The 20,899-nt window shown below is 29.3% G+C and overlaps 2 protein-coding genes across 2 annotated transcripts; one reads left to right on the top strand and one right to left on the bottom strand.

The window, feature by feature from the left end:
• Positions 1-1,843: 1,843 nt before the first annotated feature.
• On the bottom strand, positions 1,844-5,014 carry LOC149031219 (uncharacterized). Its single transcript, XM_089176455.1, has 2 exons — positions 4,460-5,014; positions 1,844-4,228 (listed from the first exon to the last, which is right to left on the bottom strand). The coding sequence occupies exons 1-2, from the start codon at positions 4,760-4,762 to the stop codon at positions 2,324-2,326; spliced, it is 2,208 nt and encodes a 735-aa protein (XP_089032581.1). The 5' UTR covers positions 4,763-5,014; the 3' UTR covers positions 1,844-2,323.
• Positions 5,015-17,159: 12,145 nt separating this feature from the next.
• Positions 17,160-19,889, top strand: LOC107063616 (uncharacterized; the record flags this gene model as incomplete). The annotated part of the gene is made up of 1 exon (XM_089176394.1): positions 17,160-19,889. A coding segment is annotated over one exon (807 nt), but the record flags the coding sequence as incomplete, so codon positions are not given.
• Between the last annotated feature and the right edge of the window lie 1,010 nt (positions 19,890-20,899).

Below are 20,899 nucleotides of genomic sequence, written 5' to 3'. Positions count from 1 at the left end.
AATTATTATTAACGTAAAAACATACTATAAATTTACTGAAACCTTTTTAAATTGATATAAATTTTATTACAGAAAAATAATATATTATATGTGTTAGAAATAAAATTTGGAAATAATTGTTAAGATAATTGGCTATCTCTAAAATTGACTTTTATTGATCTACGATTTAATTAAATTTTTCTTATTTCATTTATTTTTCTTTTTCTTTTTAAAACTTTCTATGTAATCAATTCATACGTAGATGTCTACTACTATTCTTTGTACTATTTCTTTATCTTAATTAGATCTCATATTAAAATTAGAAATGTAGAAATGTATTTCCAGGAAAAAATAAATGAATAAAATTTCAGTCTTTCTCTTTTCCTTTTCTTTCTTTCTTTCTTTCATTTTCTTCTTTTCTTTCAATTAAATACACCCCGAAAATATCATCAAACTTACATTCGTTTTAAAATCGATTAATAAACATCGTATGAAAGTATCGTTTTCTTTCAAAGAGCTTATGAAATTGACTAAAGATTACGAAGTATGAGAAATGAGAAGACAAATAAGTCAGGTAATATGCAAAATTGTGATGTATAATATACGCTAATATACAATCCTTGTGTGTGTGTGAATGAATGTATGTATATATGTATATATACATATATTTTTGTATATAATACAGCAATTACAGTATCATTCATATCGAATGGAAATTCGATGTTCTCCGTTATACACGAGATATGGGTTTAAACGTGGGATTAATTATCGCGAGAAATCTTGTAACCGGTTACATCCCAAATAAACGATCCACTTCCAGGAACGTTTTCTTTTCGTGATTAATCACCATACGAAATCGGTAAAGTAACTTTTTACGGATGAAATGAAAAAGAAACGAAAACAAATAAAAAAAAAAAAAAAAAAAAAAGAAACAGAGACCGAAAAAGAAAAAAAAACGACGAGGTAAGCAAAATAAAAAAAAAAGAGTCGTCGAGCTCATCTTTTGCAAAGCAACATCCGTAAAATCTTTCTTCGAAGTGGCACAGAACACTTCTTCTTCTCTCTCATTCGATAGAAAACCGGTTCGAAGATGAAAATAATTCGCGAACGTTGATCCTTGATGCAAAACTCTTATTGACCACTTATCGTTTACCAGTACGAACGTCACTGACACCGAAGAGATAACAAAATACGTTTTAGCGTAGTAAGAAAATGTGTCGAAGTAATCGAACGACGTTTATTTATTTTTGGAACGTATGACGAAACATATGTAATCACACAACTGAAAAAATGAGGAAGAGAAATAATTAAAAAAAAATTATAAAAAATAAATAAATATATATATTTAAATATAATAATATATATTTATATTATATATTTTAATATAATAATATATATAATTACTTTGGACAGAAAATTATTCATCAACAAGATAAATCGTTAGTATAATAGATCGTGGCTAATAACGTGGGGGGTATTGGGAAGGGTTTGCTCGAATATACTAAAATCCAGGATGCTTAATTCTAATTATGAGAGTTATAACGACGTTAAGTGCATCTGGCTATCGTATAGTTGCCGTTGTAATCGTAAATTTCTAGTGGTGGTAGATGAAGGAGGAGAAAGAGAAGCGTGTAAGCGCAACTTGTCTGCCAGCTAGAATAGCAATTTGCAAACTGGCTGTTAAAGATTTCGTTGATGATTATAATATCCTTAAACGAGATTTATCCATAAATATTAAGACATTATAGGAACAACTTATCTATGAGAAATAAGAAAATCGATTGTTCATTAATCATTATTTATTTTTTGTTCGTTCGTAATTTATGTTTATAATCTTGTGTTTTTATAATGTGTAACATGTTAAGTTAGATTCGTACAAAATGTTACAGGTAAAAAATATTTACAAATATCATATATTTTTTGTTCCGTTGAAACACGATTTATAATAACACGAATCTCTGTGTATGTTTGATAAAAAAAAAGATGTTCGACTTTTGTTTTCATAATTCTTATTTCGAAAAAAATTAAAGAAAAAAAATAAGAATATAAGTAGAAAAAATAATGCGATAGATCGGGAATCTATCTTTAGGAAAAAAAAAATTCTGTAAATGAAGTCGAACCTTTTAAAGGAGAATGAGAATTCGTATTCGAATAGAGTCAATCCTCTTTGCCTTTTAATCCTTTAATTTATTTCCCTTAGCTTTTACTCGAAAGCTTTCGCATAATACAAACGGTTCCCTTTTCGTCGGTCATGAAAAAGAGGAATCCTGTTTCAGTCCTCGTTCTCGTTACGATAAAAGAGGGAAAGATAGACACGAATAAAAAGGTTTTAATCCTTAGAGAATCACGTGTCGCTGAGAAAATCTTCCGGGGAACTTCTCATTCCACGTATACCTTTTTCTGTAGTGATCTCTCGAATTTGTGTAAATCTTTTTTGTCGATTAGATATGGTCGAACCAGAAACTGTGACCCTTGCTACACCGGAACAAATGTTACCTAATGCATTAGTGTATTTAGATGCATTAGATGAAGTAGTTTTTTTCGACGAACAACTAGGACTAATGCACGAAGAGATCTTGCTAACGTTATTGCTACGCCAACGTTCGTTTTCTAATAAATAATCTCGTTTTAACGTAGGAGGACCGGTTACGTAAGAACCGGATACGTCACTTTCCGAAGGATGTCTTTTTTCCGACAAACAATTAAATATCATATGTGAGTTTCTCTTTTTTAACATTAACACATGTTGCCTTGCCAATTTTTCTGTAGAATTGAAAGAAAATTCAGTATCGTCCAATTGGAAAATTGGAAATAAAGGTTTTGGTATACCCCTTGTAAAAAATATCGGCACAATTTTAACTTTATCCATGCTTTTAGGTATACCTATCACTTTACTTCTTCTAGTTGATGTTAACGATTCGTTCATACGTAAGTTAGAAGTTTGTGAATATTGATGAACCATCAATATTTTTTCTTGTAATTTTTGTCGTTGTTGTTGTTTATTCAAAAATAATTTCGAATCTTTTACAATGAGAAAATCCTTCGACGTATTTTCATTTAACAATTGTACGTTTTCTATCCGCGAAATAGATCTTTCCATTTTGGAATAAGGAATACGAAGATCCAAGGGGAAATCTTGACTCTTTTTGCAAAGGGTGACATTAGAAAACGAATCCTTGTCACCCGAGAGAATATTTTCATCGATAAGGTTCGGGTTTTTGGTGACGATAGCCGAAGAGCTCATCGAAGTAGAATCCCGCAAATCTTTCTTGCTTCTTTGCCGATTCGTAGTAGTATGATCATCCTCTTTTACGACTTCCTTCGATCTACCAAGAATCAATATATCCGAAGGTTCATCGGCGTTTGCTCGTGAAATATATTGACTTCCATTCATATCGTTGGATTTTCTTGAAATAAAATCCGTATCATAAAATGAACCTTTCTCCTCCTTCTCGTCGTTGGTTGATCTTACAATTCCTTTTTCCCTTTGACATCGATCTCGAATACAAGAAGATCCAGGCCGATAATAGAAACGTTCAAACTGCGAACACGTCTGATTGTGAGGATAATAATTTGAGATCCTTTCACCTAGATATTTATTTCCGATTGAAGAATAATATTCATTTTTCTTAACCGGAGTAATTCCAAAATACACTGGATGATGATTCTTCTTCGTTTCATTGATCATAGATCGGTCTACGTGTAAACCGGTTTCATTGAAAAGTTTTGAAGTATCGGTCGAGTAAAAGCAACAACTTTCGACTTGCGATGTCGATTTACCGACCATCGTCATCGGCGGAAACTGTTCCATGGTATTGCCGACTATACCACGATCGATATCGATGCGATCGCCAATTGAATAACCAATGGTTATTTTATTTTCATCCATGGTATTCGATATTCTTTGTAATTTCAATGCACGATATTTAGCAGCTGTTTCGTTGAGTTCGCATCGTAATGGTGATAATTCTCTATGTATCTTCAAACGTACGTTAGTGTCGTTGATAAAACGTCTTTTGTTATTAAATAAATTTGACGATTTATTTTCCAATTGTAAATCATTCAATGGATTTGGTGGAATATATAAAGATGTTTTAGACGATTCCGGATTTTCAACAATGTCAATCAGATCGTTAGAATGGTCTTGACTTTTATAGCAATAAACAACTGGATCTAAAGGATTTTGTATATTTTCTGTCATCTTCGGTATTGATTCATTTATTTGATCCTTTTCAGTTAATTCGATATTCTATGATAAGATTACAATGCATATGTCAATAAATTTAAACATTTTATTAAAATCCTGATTTTCATCTTATATTTTTATTCTTGTATTTAAAATAAAAAAAAAATTAATTAACAAATTGTCTTATTTTCTTATCCGTCAAGAACAACAAAAATTAAAATAAAAAGGCGCGTATTAAAATTTATAAAATAATCGTTAAACGGTCAACGTGTTAAAATAATCACATTTATCTACCTGAATTACAGGTAATAACATTAAGGATTCTCGTTTATTCAGTTCATATTTCTTTCCCAAATAACAGACTTCCGGTTTCACTGATTCCGCTATTTTTGATTCTGGCGATAAGAGAAGTTCCGTTTGTTCTACTATCATTCGTAATTTTTGCTGACGAGCAAACGAGGAATCCGATATCATACGATCTTTGACTTCAGTAGTAGTAGGGCTTGATTCGATACTTCTCAGAATTGGTAGGGATACCGTACTCATAGCAATATCGCTTACATCCTTTCGAACGTAGGCGTATTGTCGAAAATCCATTTTCTCCTCTGTTCCGAAACCTTCCGAAACTTTCGGTTTCCCTTCGACTGCTTCTTCCTCTTTCGATAGGTTTCCGGAATGCGATTTCGATAACAAATGAGTGTGACAAGTTTTAACTTCGTTTAATCTCGACGGCCCTTCGCTCGAAGTCTCGTAATCATTTTCTATTCGTTGGAATGTTAAATTAAAAATAATTATTATCTTTTAATACAATAAATTCGTTTTATTGAAAATATAAAAAATATTTAATTATTTAAAGATCCAATTTTTATTTTTGCGTCTAGAATAAAAATCATATTACGTGGAAAGTACATATTATACTAATTGGACGGTGTTACAAAATTTTGTCAATTTGTAAAATAAACAAAATGTTAATCGAACGCAATAAGGATTTCATAATTTGTTGATTTTTATTTTGTTAAAATATTTCCAATTTAGAAAATATTTTAATTAATGCTATCCACGCACACACATAGTTCTTATTTAGATTAGTTATATTTTATATTTTTAAAGACAAACTTAAGTCACGAAGAACAATTAATGTAGCGACGATAAAACACTGATAAAAAAATTTATAATTTAAAAATTACATATTATATTATTATAGAAGATTAAAATCGTATCAAATATTTTGTACACATGTTTAACAAATTTGTTCAAAAAGTTATATTTAAATATGTATTTACAAATATACATATATATATAAATACAGTTGGTGTAGAAAGTATTCGTATTACAACAAATTAGTTAATAAACTACAATTTCAAAACATTTTATTTCAAACTGATCTGTGTACGAATACTTTCTGCACCCACTGTATATATATAACCGATTCAATTGAAAGAAATTCTGTAGATTTAAAAGGGGTAAAAGAAAAAAAAAAGAAAAATCTGGTAAGAATTATTTGAGAGGAAGTGAATAGTAAATAAATACGAACCATCGGTATCAGATGTGCAAGTATTGGCAGAACTTGGCCTGGATTTTGCAAACGCGTGCCGATCTGTACGATCGTCCTGGGATTCGTCAGAAAGTCGTTTGGGATTTTCATCGAATTTAATGGGTTCTTCTCCTCGTTCGATAGAAGGAACGATCGGTTTTCTGGACGGTGAATATTCGTGTTTCCTACCAGTGATAGTTGCTCCAAGTGACATTATTGTTTATAGGTTAAATGTAAAACGAGTTATCTTATTTTCTATTTTCCCTTCACTTTCAAACACGATCGATCAGTGTTAATTTGAACAAAATTGAACGAGGATGTTTCGTCAAGGAGCATAATTTTATGAAAGTTAGACGAATCCTCGAGATTCGTACGAGAATTTCCCTTTGAATCGATCTATAAGCTTATATTTGGATGAACAAGATAAAAAAAAAAACAAACAAACTTCGTGTTGCTCTTGCGTATACATGTATGTATGTATAGTGTAAGTATATATTTACACATGAAATCGTTTCTATGTGCATATATACCTATATATATATATGATTCTAACTCAAAAGAGTAAAGAACTAGGAATCCTAGAGTAAAGTTAAACTTTTAGGCGAACGTGTGTTTTCCTGGCGTTTGATTATTTTCTGTTAAATTTTTTGTTTCATTAAATTGGTCTGCGAAAAAATTTAAATAAGCAAACTAAAAAAGAAAGTATCTCTTGAAATATTAGTTATTGGGATAACATTCGTTTTACCAATGGTATATATTTATACACGAAATCGTATTTTATTTAATATCAATGATATTATGTGATGCACTTGTATCAATTTACTTTTCAACGTTTGATTTTCATTTATAACTTTTTAATCAAATAATTTGATGCTTGGTAGTAAACATCAAATAAAGAAATTAATCAATAAAATAATAATAAATACTGTGCCATTTAAATAGTATTTATGGTTTTTAGGTAACACTGCTCGTATCATAAACGTTTCTATTATTAGATTCTCTTTAATATTATTATTTCTTGTTTTACGATGTTGGGTATCTGAAAGCTATTACGCTCCTAGGCGTATAACCACGTTAAAGGAAATATAGACAAAACAATTTTAACACAAATAAACATATCGTTTGTAAACTTATCCATAAATGTACATATAAATAATTTACGATTGTGTGTTTACATTATTGAGTATCTCTAAATGCGTTTTGTATATGCATATTATATGTATACGTATTTTAATATCAATTTCCTAAAAATATTTAAATTAACAAGGAGAAGTATTAAAAAATTGATAATCTTTTATATCAGCTTGTAATGCTCTCTTTTTATCGATCGTTATTATTACAAAAAAAAAAATCTGAGTAAATAGTTAATAAATTAAACGAGATTCGTATCAAGGGTTTCGTTATTAGTCAATAATCTCGTATAATTAATACAAGTTAAATTTCGCTTATTTATTATGTAAATTTATTCGATTGGTTCGTCGAAAAATGATGTCAAACGTATGAATTTTATAACATTTTCAACGATGAAAACGCTCTATCATTAGCGCGAGACTTTCTTCACCTTTTACATGTGCACATATTTGAATTACTAATATGAAATTGTCAAATTACGTCATTCGTGGCATATATGATGAATTTGATTGTTTTCTACGATATAATTACATTCGAATAGAATGATGATCGTCTATCAACGCTAGATTTACACTATCCGTTACCTAATGAAGGTTTAAAATGTAAGTCATAAATATTTTAACACAAATAGATATAGGTAGACATATATATATATATATATATATATATATATATATATATATATATATATATATATTATTTACCAATTACCATAAAGATATTTCTCAAGTCGTTCTTTTCTTCAAATTATACGAAAAACTTTGACTCAAACAAATAAAAAAAAAGAAAGTACTTCTAAAGTAGAACGATTGGTTGTTCGTATTCGTCGAATTCGTTGAAGTTAAATAATAAATGAGTTTAGCTATATTATTTATTTTTTTTTTTTATTAAATATCATCGTTACGTAATGTTATAACAATCAAAGTAGAATCGGAAAGAAACGGTCTAACTGTTATTGAATAAAATTTTTAATTATAGAAGAAAAACATAAAACCTTGAATAACTTGATTAACGTAAAAGAAAGTAGAACGTGATGTAATAATTTTCTTCTAATAAAATTAAAAAAAAACGAAAAGGTTTGAAGATATGATTACGACGATTTACAACTATGATTACGGTTAAATGTAATTTGCCATTCGGAAGGTACTCATTACCGTGTCGGTTCAACCGGTATGTCATTAATATCAATAACCATTTAGTACAATATCCACGTACCCCTCGTATGTCAAATTCGTCTACCCTCGTGAACACATTTCTACACTGTCGAATATCTGACCCCACCGACTACCACCACCACCACCACCACCACCACCATCACTATCACTAACATTACTACAATCTTTCAACCTTTCGATCATTTTCAATTACCTTCGATGAGTACGAGTACGATAACCACAAACAGTTCGACAAGTTTATGATTGCGAAATCGATATAAATTTCGTTAAGAGTTAAAATGTATATTTAACTTTTGATAGTTAAAAAGAGAAAATATAACAAATAATTACCGAGATGAAAACTGTTTTTTTTTTCAAATTATCTACAAGATAAATATGTTATCGTAAAGATGACGACTCAAATTTATGATAAGTGATTAGTTTTCATTAAGAAAAAAAAATTGATATTATATTTTAATGGGATACGATATTTTCCTTTACTTTTCGTCTCGTTGAAACCGATTAAGAAAGAGTAAAATTTAATGGTGAATAACACGAAGTAAGTAATAGTAGTGCTAGTAGTAGTATAAAACCACTGTGAATTGTCGCGATTCTTAAAATGAAAAAGCATTGGGCCAATTTAAAACGAACGTTTACTTTCCGTAGCTCTCTTATGAGAAAAGAAATAAGAAGAATAAGAAAGAAAGAAAGAAAAAAAGAGTAAAAGTTAAGAGTACGAGTCTTGCTGTTGAATATATATATATACATGAGAGCTTATTTCTCAAAAGGAATGTCCAACAACGAGCTTAATTGTCCGAGAAAACAAATTTCAGACGATTAAAAGATACATTTTACGAACTACGAGGAAACGAGCTAGCACATTCTTCTTCTTACCACCAATATTTTATCTTCTATCTTTCGGGTTTAACGCGTACAATCTCTTATATAGTAGAACGTTTCAAAGATACTAACCATTGCGAATAATAAAAGTTGAAAAAGAAAAGTAAATAACAGTATATATATTCGTCTTTTCATACTTTTCGTTTTATGTGGGTAAGAGGCAACCCACTTTTCTATTAAACATCTTCTAGAACTTGTACTATAATACTATTAAAAAGTTTTAATCTTTTGTTACTGTTACATATATTTTAAATACGATTATAAATATAATTATCTTATATAAATATTATTAAATTTTAAATTTACTGCACTTATTCTGCCATAATAATTTAAATTTACTTAAAGTTAATTATAATTGTAATTTATTATTAATTAATTTTGAATAAATTTAAATTATTTTAAACATAAAATTTAAAAAAATATAATCAACAATAAAATTTGTATAGAAATTGATAAAATATAATAACAACAAAAATATATTAGATTATCATAACGAAGACGAGGTAATCTATCACAAATTAAAATTATCAAAATTCTAAAAATTAATACATAAATTACATTAATTAAAATTAATAAACAACTAAAAAATATTATAGTAAATAAAATTCCTATAATTAAAATTATTATATATTCAGCTAAAAAAAAAAATAAAAGTAAAACTAACTTTTATATATTCAACATTAAAACCTAAAACTAATTCAGATTTTCCTTAAATAAAATCAAAAGGTATACGATTTAACTCAGCAGCTATTTTAATAAATAAAATAATAAATATAAAATTATTTATAAATCAAAATCCAATTAACTTCTGATATTTAATAAAATTAATTTATTGGAAACTTTCAATATAATTAAATATAATACAAGAAGATTAAAAATATTAAAACCTCCTACGATAAAGATTGAGAAACTAAACGTTTACCTTCTAATATTGAATAATTTGAATTTATGCTCATATTCTTATTAAAATTATATAAATTCTTAAACTTAAACATCTTATTTACCATACCTGATCGTAAATTTTAAATGCAATCACAACAAAGATATTTACTTAATTTTTTCTGATTCAAGCCCTTTATAAAAATAATTTAATAAATAATAAATTAGAATTAAATAATTTTCTATACTTTTTCTGATTGATTTCTAAACAATCGATAGATAATAAAATTGTATTGTTTTAAAAAAAGACTTTTGATGATCGAAATAAACGTGTATTTATTATCAGGATGAAACGTTCAATTACGTGAGTTTGTAAAGTTGAACTAACAATTTCTATGATTTATATAAACGCCATTATATTGCTTACGTCTCTATCGATCCCTACTGTGTTATCGAACGTAAAAAAAGGAACAGGTAGGATTTAGAAAAATGGATGTGTGGTAAAAATGTCCAGTTTAAAAGTACGATTTGAAATAGGAAATACGAACGAATAGAAGGTTTCTTGCTGAGAAATGAGAAGAGGAAGATTTTTATTTGATCGAACATCTGGTGTGCTACTCCCCATTAATTTTCTTTCTTATTTCTTGCCATTACACATCTACCATATATACTCGGAAATCCATAGAATTCGTAAATCACCGTTTAATATCGTTTCACGCTCGTGAAACTCGAATATACTCTGAACGTTGACCTTTGTTCTCCAGTCTTCCCCCCACTCCACACCCCCACCCTTATATATCTTCCTTTAAAGAAAATGTGAAGGCATTGGCAAAAATTTATAAGCTCACACACAGTACCACTCTTGGAAACACCACCCTACTGAGGTCTTTCGAAAAAAAGGGACAAAAAAAACAAGAAACAAAAAAAAAATAAGAAAGAAAGTGAAAATCTAAAGAGAGAGTGAGCAAGAGAAAGATTGAGAGGAGCAAAAATCGTTGAACACATTGTCCACAACGATATGCCCAGTTACGCAAAGCTACTTTCACAAGGTACAACGAAGGACAATCCATTATCCTTTCTCAGGACACCGATAATTTAATCGTATAGGTCAACCCATCACTACCACCTCCTCCTACTCGCTTCTTGAATTTTTTGTTCTTTTTTTCATTATTTTTATCACTTTCTTTATTTTGTATACTGATCGTAAGATAGATGATACTTTTCTTTTTTTTTTTTTTTTCTTTACACGGGTAGAAAGCAAAATTCGATCGATTGATAATTAATTCACGTTTCGAATAATTTAATTTGAAACATAATCCATTATCCTTTTTTAAGTACTTAAATAATTTAATCGCATAGATAAAAAAAAAAGAAAACCCCCTAAAGTGTTCCAATTCTTTCTCTCTTTTTTTTTATTTCCTTATTTTAATCGAGAGAGATAGATTACTTTCTTTTTTTTTCTTAGATAGAAATTAAATGAATTTATTAAATAATTGATTTTCGTTCGAACGATCGAATAAAGATTATCTAATATTAAATTTTCTCAAAAGTTACTTTTACGAAATACACGAAACAAAAACAATTGTTATCCTTTTACAGTAGTTTAATAATTCAATTATAAGATTCCAAGTTATAATTATTAATTTTTTCATTTGTTTTCTCACTTTATTTTTCATTCCGATCATGAGATAAATGATTCTATTCGAATCGATTAAATAATCAATGCTCGTTCAAAACATTCCAGTCAAGATTAGTTAACATCTAATTTTCGCAAAGTTACTTTTACAAATATTACAAGTGCATATTTCATTATCCTTTCTCGGAAGTTTCAATAATTTAATTGCAGGAATCAATCTAATATTGTTCATTTTTATTTTTTTATTTTTCGAGACAGATAATTATTTTTCTTTATATAAATAAAATAAATTTAAATTAATTAGGAATTAATTTTCGTTGAAATAATCGTAAAATTACTTTTACTTGTATAGACAAAGAATAATTTATTATTAAAAATTCTCCAATAATTAATTGCACGATTTGCAAGATTCAATCTAATACTGTCCATTGTTTAAATATTTTTCTAGACTGATAATTATTTTTCTTTATATAAATAAAATAAATTTAAATTAATTAAGAATTAATTTTCGTTGAAATAATCGTAAAATTTCTTGTACTTGCATAGACAAGGAATAATTTATTATTAAAAATTATTAAAAATTCTTCAATAATTAACTGCACGATTAAATCATTATTTTCAATTTCTCACTTATTTTATACTTCCTTATTCGATAGAAATGAAACAAATTCAAATCGATTTAATAATTGATAATTTACTTCAAACGAATCGATAAAATATTACTTACAACATCAAATTTTCACTCAGACTCACGATGATTTCCCTCCGTACTTTCTTTCTCCCATGGTCCATACCCATATACTATTCGAACAGAAAAATAAAAAGGGAACGAACAAATAATATGTATGAAAGGAAAAAAAAAAAGAGAGAAGAATAAAAGAAGGAATTCGATTTGTAAAACTGGTCTGGTTAAATAACGCCGTTTCCACGCCTTTTACTTTTATATCGAATCGATGGTAAATGTAGAAACTACATATTCGTCTGTACAATTATATCTTTTTTTGCTTTTCCTTTTTTTTCTTTTGTTGTTGATTCATATTGAACCGAACGAAACGAGATCAACGGTGATGCATCAACCATTTCCGGTTTAACTAACATCAAAGAGTTGCATAATAAAAAATGGTATTTTTAAAGAGTTACGCAAAATAAATATGTTAGTTATCTCGAAAATGATATACGAATTCTTTTCATACAATACGTAATTAAAGATTTAATTAAATCAATGATAATATTAAATAAAAGAAAGAGTCAAAAAAAAAATAAATGTAATGAAAATAAAGAGAAACATTGGAAAGGTAAAAAGAAAAAGAAGGTAAAAAATGTTAACGAGGAAAATACATCAATTCGTTTTATAATATATATAATATAATCGTAATTTCAACTTCATTAAGTCAACGATAGGTATAATAAAAATAATTAAAAAAATAAATGTAACGAACAAAACCAAAAAGAGAGAGAAGAATTTACGAGACACAAAGGAATAATCGTAATTTTAACTTCATTAAGTCAACTTAATAATAAATATAATAAATATAATTAATAGCATATAATTAATAAACATAAATAGTAATAATATAATAAATATATATATAATAAATTTAATAAATATAATTATATAATTTTATTGTATTTTTATATAAATAAATATTTATATATATTTATAATTTATATAAAAATAAATATATAATTAAAAATAAATATAAGTAATTATATTTATTATTAAGTTGACTTAATGAAGGTATAATAAGAATAATTAAATAATTAAACGTAACGAAGAAAAAAAAATAGAATTTACAAGATACAAAGTTCACACAAAGAAATGTCATCGAAAAATATATGCGAATTTTTTTTCTCGATAAAATTATAATTTCAGTTTTGTTAAATTAACAATAACATATAGTAAGAAAAATAAATGTAATGAAAATAATGTAGAGTATTCGAATGATACAAGAACAGATTGACAATTAAAAAATACCATTTGAAAGAAGTCATTTGTCGTCCAACCACATTTGTATGCATGAGTGCATTTATATATATATAGAACTTATTCAATATGAGATGTCAAGTGCAGCGATTTTGTAATAATTTTTATCTTTCAAGTTCTTTAAAGATTCTCTCTCTCTCTCTTTTTCTTTTCCAAAAATATTTATATACATTTTCAAAAAAAAAAGAATAAAAGGTAAGTTCTCCATTTTGCCAGAAATTGGATTTTTACTAGAAAGATAGACAAATACAAATATATAAAATCCATAAAATACAATTGAAGAATTTTGCAGAAGTGCATCATCTCGATTTCCAAATACGACCTTGTTTATACTCTCTCTCTCTCTCTTTCTCTCTCGTTCGATAAATGCAATGTATCGGACGCGTGCGAGTGAGAAAAATCAAGTTCGAAGAGAGTAACAGTAACAGCAATGGTACATCGTGCTACCATCATACCATGACTCACTAAATCGAATCTTCAAGAGACAGATTCTCGATCGGGGTAAAAGCGTTTCAACGAAAATTCGATCCTTCGATCCTTTTTTTTCTTTTTTTCTCATAATCCCTTAACTTCGTGAAAAAAAACTTCCAATAATCCGTCTCTAGATTTTAAAAATAATTTTTTTATTTATTCGATTATACGAAGATGATCCATTTTAATCCATAACTCACCAAAATACGAAAATGCAAAAAAAAAAGAAAGTAAATTAACTGTATAACTATATTACTATATTCACACTAACAAAATAGAACTATTTTTGCAACAATTGTTTGTATAAAAATTATTTTATATCATTAATAATTAATTTAAAATACAATTTTAAAACTTTTTATTATTTTCATGAAGCGCGAAATTATATATAAAAATAAATAATAAAATAATTTTTATTATTTTCACAAGGTACGATCAGATGATTTTAACGAATATATTTCATTCTGAAATTGAAATTATTAAAAAAAAAAAGAATTTAAGAATGCGTCCTAAAAAATAGGCCATTGGCAAGTAATTGGTTAATATTAGGTTTCTCGAAAGATGTGAACTCCCCCACCACCCTCATGACATTTTTGATTAATATTTTTTTGCCCCTTTTCAAAGGAAAAAATAAAAAGAAAATAATCTAAAAGAAAAAGATAAAAAATACATTTGTGAAAAAAACGTGATAGGAAAAAGATTTGCAACGATACAAAATAAATCGATAAAAATATCGACACGTCTGATCGAGATCGTAAAATTTTGCGGATGATTCCCGTAAGAAATCATGAAAAAGATTCACAGGAAAGTAAGATTAGGTAGCAATAAATATAAACGTTTCGATTCATCCCTCCCCCGCCCTATTTTATTGCTATCGTATTTCAACTTAGTATTTCTTAGAAATGTTCGTACCTTTTTTCACAGGAAAACGTGAAAGAGAGAGAAAGAAAAAGAGAGAGAGGATCAATCGATTCATCTTTTGTGGTTGAAGATTTTCCTCGTATAGGGAAAATAAGTGGAAGGATATCTAATGTTTTATTGTACGCTATATTCCATTACAAGAGACACGGACAATTTCTTTGATTTTCTTTTTTGCTTTTCTTTTTCATCTTCTAACTCACTTCTTAAAACATAATCCGTTCCTTTTTTTATGAAAAAAAGAAAAGAGGAAAAGCTTTCGAGAGATGCACATGATTCTCACCCTTCGTATCTACTACTACTACTACTACTACTTCTACTACTACTATTATACTTGGTGAGTCGAGAAATAGCGAAACTAAATTGCGACACGTTTTTCAGAAAGCATTGAGAGTAATTTAAATAAAACGTACCTTCGCGGATACGTTATACACGGTGAATATAAATCGTTTTGGGAAGTGAAATTCCGGTGAATCTCGTATGTTGGGCGAATATACACGCGTGTTTTTCCTTGGGACCTTCTACAACTTTAAAAAAAGAAAAAAAATCCAAGAAGAAGAAAAGGTTGAGATGGTTATCGCGAGAAACTTGCACAGCATGTAAGGTTTGTTTTTTTTTTTTTTTTTGTTAAAAAGGGTTTTTCGATTCTTTACTTCAAACGAAAAGAACTTGAAAAATGAAGGTAGGAAGGGAAAATGAAAAAGAGGAATAAAAGGAAGAAAGAAGATCTTAAAAGGAATAATATGAACTATTTCGAAAAAATGTATTTTTCTACTAAATCGTACATGTAACTGCGTATTATTTACTTAATAGCTCAGAATGTGTCTCGTGTACCTGTGCAGCAAGCAAGAAAAATAAAAAGAAACGTCGTAAGATTGTTATGTCGTGAAGAAGAAAGAAATAAAGATAGAGGAAGAACTCTCTTGGGATATTGACTCCTTAGTCAAGTAAAAGCCCTTAAATGGTAAATAGAGACTAACACAACAAATTGGATATTTAACTTTAGACGGAAGAGGAACTCAAATATTATCGAGATTAAACGTTCTTAACTCTTTTTTTTTTCTTTTAATTCATCGCTCTGATCGAATTGAAGAAAAATCTCTTTTATTTCGTCGTTTTTTCTTTACGTTTCAGACGATCTCGCTAAGTATTTCAAAAACGGCCGGCTTTCTACGATGTAGGTAAAATACTTTCGAAATTCGTGAAAACGTAGCGATAAATAACTCGACGTACGATAACGTTCCTTCACGATTTCGCGTGTCTCGTTATATCATGAATACGATGGGAACCTGATTAAATCATTCGATCGAACGATTTCTAGTTTCACGGACAAAAAACAAGAAGGAGAAGAAGAAGAAGAAGAAAATAAAAAAAGAAATAAGACGAATTATGTAAATGGCCCGATTTAATTTAGCAGATACATAAGTGTGTATATCTTTATCTTTGTTCTTTCTTCCGTTTCTTTCTCATTTTGTTCTCAACTCTCATCTCATTCGTCGTTTCCTTGCTATGACACAACAGGGCTGCATGAAAGTGAAGGGACGAGAGAGAGAAGAACACAAACACACACTTTTTCCTGTTCTGTACATTTCCAAGAAAAAATTGGGAGGGGCTCCAAATTGGAAGATACGTTCGAGATAGAATCGTGAATTGTGAAAGGTGATCACCTGTCTTACGTTATTAACGATTTACAAATATTTCATCACTATAGATAGAGAAATTCAAATGTTTATTAGAAATTGAATAAAATTCTAGAATATTTAATAAATAATTAAGTATAAAATATTTCTAGTCATTTATTAAATCTATTTTCACTAAAAAAATTAACATTTTGAAAATAAGTGTTTTAACAAGGCAAGGAAATAATAGGGAATTATTAGTTCGTCAATTCTTACCAAAAAAAAAAAAATAATGCGAAAAAGGTGAAGATTTACGATTTACCGTTTATAGTCGTAAATCATCGATCCATCTTACACTAAAGTATTACGTATACTTTTTATGTCACGAAATTGAACCAGTTTCCTTTGAATTTTGCGCACCTTTACATTAGCCGGTGTTACGTATTATTTTGGTAAGAATGAGATGGAGCAGTGTGAACCAAAATCAAGAGAAGCAGCAGCTATCGTATACTCGGTATAGGGCGTGTGGTTGCTCCAGTGAAAGTAAAATCCTCTTTCTCCTGGTAACGCATTGCCATCTGGTCAGTCAGGCATATAAAAAGCGCGAGTCGACTGAAGGATGACACACTCAAGTGGACACAACGCAAGAGTAACAACAATGAAAATCTTACTTGTACGTACGAAAATTAATTCTATTTTACATAGAAAAAATCGATTTATAAATATTATAATAATAATTAAATATAATAATATGTTTTAATTCTTTAATTATTACAGATCTGTCTGTTAGCCACGGCTGTTTTAGCCGAGAAGAAACACGACAAACGTGGTACTCTTCTAGGTGATTCTGGTTACTCCAGTGGTCTTGGTTTAGGTGCATACAGTTCTGGTGGATTGAAATCTGGTTTATATTCTTCTGGTATAAGTTCTGAGTTTGGTTACGGATATGGTTCTGGACTTAGCTCTGGATTCAGTTCTGGGCTTAGTTCTGGATTTAATTCTGGATTATCATTAAGCGGAGGAAACGTAGGAGGCGGATTCCTAGGAGCTAGAGCCGAACGTATCACCGGTGTCACCGTTCATCGTGAAGTCCAGGTTCCAGTACCAGTACCACATCCGGTGCCAGTTGAAGTTACAAGAACCGTACCCGTACTTCATCCTGTTCCAGTTAAGGTTGATCGTCCTTACCCAGTACCAGTACCTCATCCAGTTCCAGTTCCCGTTACTCGTCACGTTCCTATTAAAATCGATCGTCCTTATCCTGTACCAGTACCTCAACCAGTCGAAGTCCGTGTACCTCAACCCATTCCTGTTCCAGTTATCCAGCCAGTTCCTATTTCGGTTGGTCCATCCTATTCCTTGGGTTCTACCGGTGGATTTTCCGGTGGATATTCTAGTGGACTTTCCGCCGGATTCTCAGGTGGTTACTCCGATTTTGGATCAAGCTTGTCCAGTGGACTCAGTTCCGGAGTAGATGTCAGCATCGGTCATGAATACTCCTCTAGCAGTGGTAGTGGATCGATCGGAGGAGACGCTGGTGGATACTCTTATCCTGCCCCATCGAAGAAATGGTGAACTCTCTCTGATGAAGCTACGTTTTAATGCAGCATAGAAATTTAATTTTTTAAGAATTGAAAACTAAGTACCTTTGTACGTTTTGCTTTTTTAATCAAGCATCGTACGATTTTTTAACGTAACCATTTTTGTTGGATTTAATAAATAAATTTATTTTGTTACGATACACGATGTCTATTTTTTCCCCTCTTCTTCTTTATATCTCAAACTAATGTTTGAATAAGGTTAAGAGAGAATTGTTGTTGGTTAATCAGTTTATTGAAAGAAACAATATGGTTAACATAGCTTAAAAGGTAATTACGTTAAACTAATTACTTAGATTGTATGAGCTAATTTACTTTAAGGAACATGCCATAAACGATAAGCTGGAGAAATCGAAGTCAAAACTATTTTGGCTTAGAGAACTCTAACTGTTGGACAACGAACGTTGATAAACTGAGAAAGTTTCTTGCATTGTTTGACGAATAAATTGAAAACTACGAATAAACGCTTAATTCGTGTAATTAACTTCAATATTCTAAATAGTTCGAAATACTTTAAATGTAGAAAAGGAAGAAGTAGTTCAACATTGAACAACGCATTAATAAAAAGATCATTGATCATCTAAAAAGAAAGATATAAGGTTCAGTAAAATGCCCATAAAGATAGCAGGTGTAAAACCATTGTAAGTAGATGGTGAAAATCCTTATGGTCGATTTCTCATAAGCCAGAAAATTTGAAACGCGAGGAACGACATTCGATAAAATACAAAAGGAAAAATTTCATCCCAATATGAAATGCACTACAATCGAAATTGGAATTTTGCGGTTGTATTAAAACAGAAAAGTACCGAAGAGCACACACAAACATGTACATTTTCAATTATACATAATGAGGAAAATGTTCGTAGTTCGATTGGTCGATGCAAAGTTCGCGTGTGTTAGTATTACGTCAGCAAAATTCCTTTCTCGTCATATGAAGTCGGCAAGCTCAACATAAATCGGGTCAGGCCGCACTGGGAATGAGCTTTACTATCTCTCTCTCTTTCTCTTCCTTGGGCTTTATTTTTATTTTATTTTATTTTTTTTATTTCTTTAATATTTTTTTTTTAAATTGGATGGATAATCAAAAGAAATAGTGCATTTTTATAGCGAAGCTAAATATATCTTTAAAATCTTAAGCATAAGATTTATAGTCAAGAGCGTTTAAAGTGTCACGGTTCGTGTAAAACCAGTAAAACCGAGCTCTTAATGAAAAATTCATACGAAAGTACCCACACGTTTGTTGTGTTTCCCCCAAGCAACTACTAACTCACGTTGGATATATTTTACTAATGTATGTATGCAAATACTACGGATGTTCTATCTTAATTGGTGTGCCTTCAGTGATATAACTATATAACAAGTGGATCAATAATTCAAGTGCTTTGTGAAAGGGCTTACGTTTATTCGTTACAGATGGCATCGCAAGCTTAAGAGTACACTACTCAACGGAAACATATCCCACCCGATAAAAATACAAATACAATTCGCGAGAATGTATTTTCATCTCATCAAATTTAAATGGTAGATAAAAAATTATTATATATATGATGAATTTGTGTCAATCATGTAAGATCGTTATATCTTAAACTTATCGACGTGGAATGAACAACTATCGTTGGAAATAATATCCTACTGATGATAAGGTAGTTCTTTTCAAAAATTAATTGCAGAACGAGTACCTTCAGATGGTATTGCAGAATTCTACTATATGTTGATAACATTATACCAACAACAGGTAAATATCTGTGTAAAATTTATTTTTTTATCTTATTCATTTAAAAAAGAAAAAAATATTATTTAAAAAATTATCATGTGTTTGTATGTTCTGATAAAACAATTATACGATTTACTTACATGTACTTAGTCCTATCCTTTCACTTAAAGCAAGTATTATGGTAAACTTACCTGAAACACAAAATAAAAAAATATTAATAAAAACAATTAAATTTGATTGCATATGTTTAAGTACTATATATACATATATATATACAATAGACTATCAATAAATTCGATGACTTAATGTACTATTCTGAAAAAATAGTTCGTCGTAACTTTTCCATTAAGCTAATGGAAGAAAACAATTTTCACGATGAATCGTTTAGAAGACAGATAGAATGAAAACGAAGCCACGCTATGTGAATACAAAATGAGAGTCTACCCATTGGATGAATACGATGAAGGTACACACGTCTCATTGAATTACTTAATGGATCTCAAACCGGAAGATCCTCGATTGTAGAAATTACAATGAAATACATTGTACCAATGTTATAGAATAAAATGAATTCTTAACAATTCTTAAAATACACTGGGGAACAATTTGATTCTATTATTCTGTTAGATATACAAGACTAAGTCTACAAGAGAATATATTATAAATAAATATCGATCAATTTTATTTGAATAAAACTTACAAGAATAAAAAAATTTTACATCAAAGAAAAATAAACTAAAAAGAAAAATAAGTAAAATACGTCAAAAGGAATATTTGTCAAATAAATTTTCTGAAATCAACTTTAATATAGAATTTCAAAGGGATTATTACTCGATATTGACCGTTGCATAGATGATGAATATTTGCATGAAACATAGTTTATTCGTGTATACCGAGTCGTGTAAGTGGATGTGTGTGTGTATAGAATTATCCCTACGATAGTTTCAGAACTCGCTAACATCTCGAAATATCATTCTCTCTCTTTCTCCCTCTCTCTCTATTTCTCTCTCCTATTTAACCTTATTCGATATGCGTACAGGTACCAACGCCATTCAGTTTGATCCATTAGTATATCAAAAACTTATATGCAAACGATGCTAATTGAACGTTATTACGATTCGCGTACTATATCAATTAATTACTCGAATACCGAGAAGATTTTATCTAAATCAACCATATATCAACTTGCTCGAACG

This window comes from Polistes dominula, unplaced genomic scaffold (genome assembly GCF_049000335.1).
Source record: "Polistes dominula isolate Pdom_NZ unplaced genomic scaffold, Pdom_raw_medaka contig_25, whole genome shotgun sequence".
Taxonomy (NCBI): Eukaryota; Metazoa; Arthropoda; class Insecta; order Hymenoptera; family Vespidae; genus Polistes; species Polistes dominula.
The sequence above is the reverse complement of the archived record's forward strand: the minus strand, read 5'-3'. Positions and strand labels throughout refer to the sequence as shown.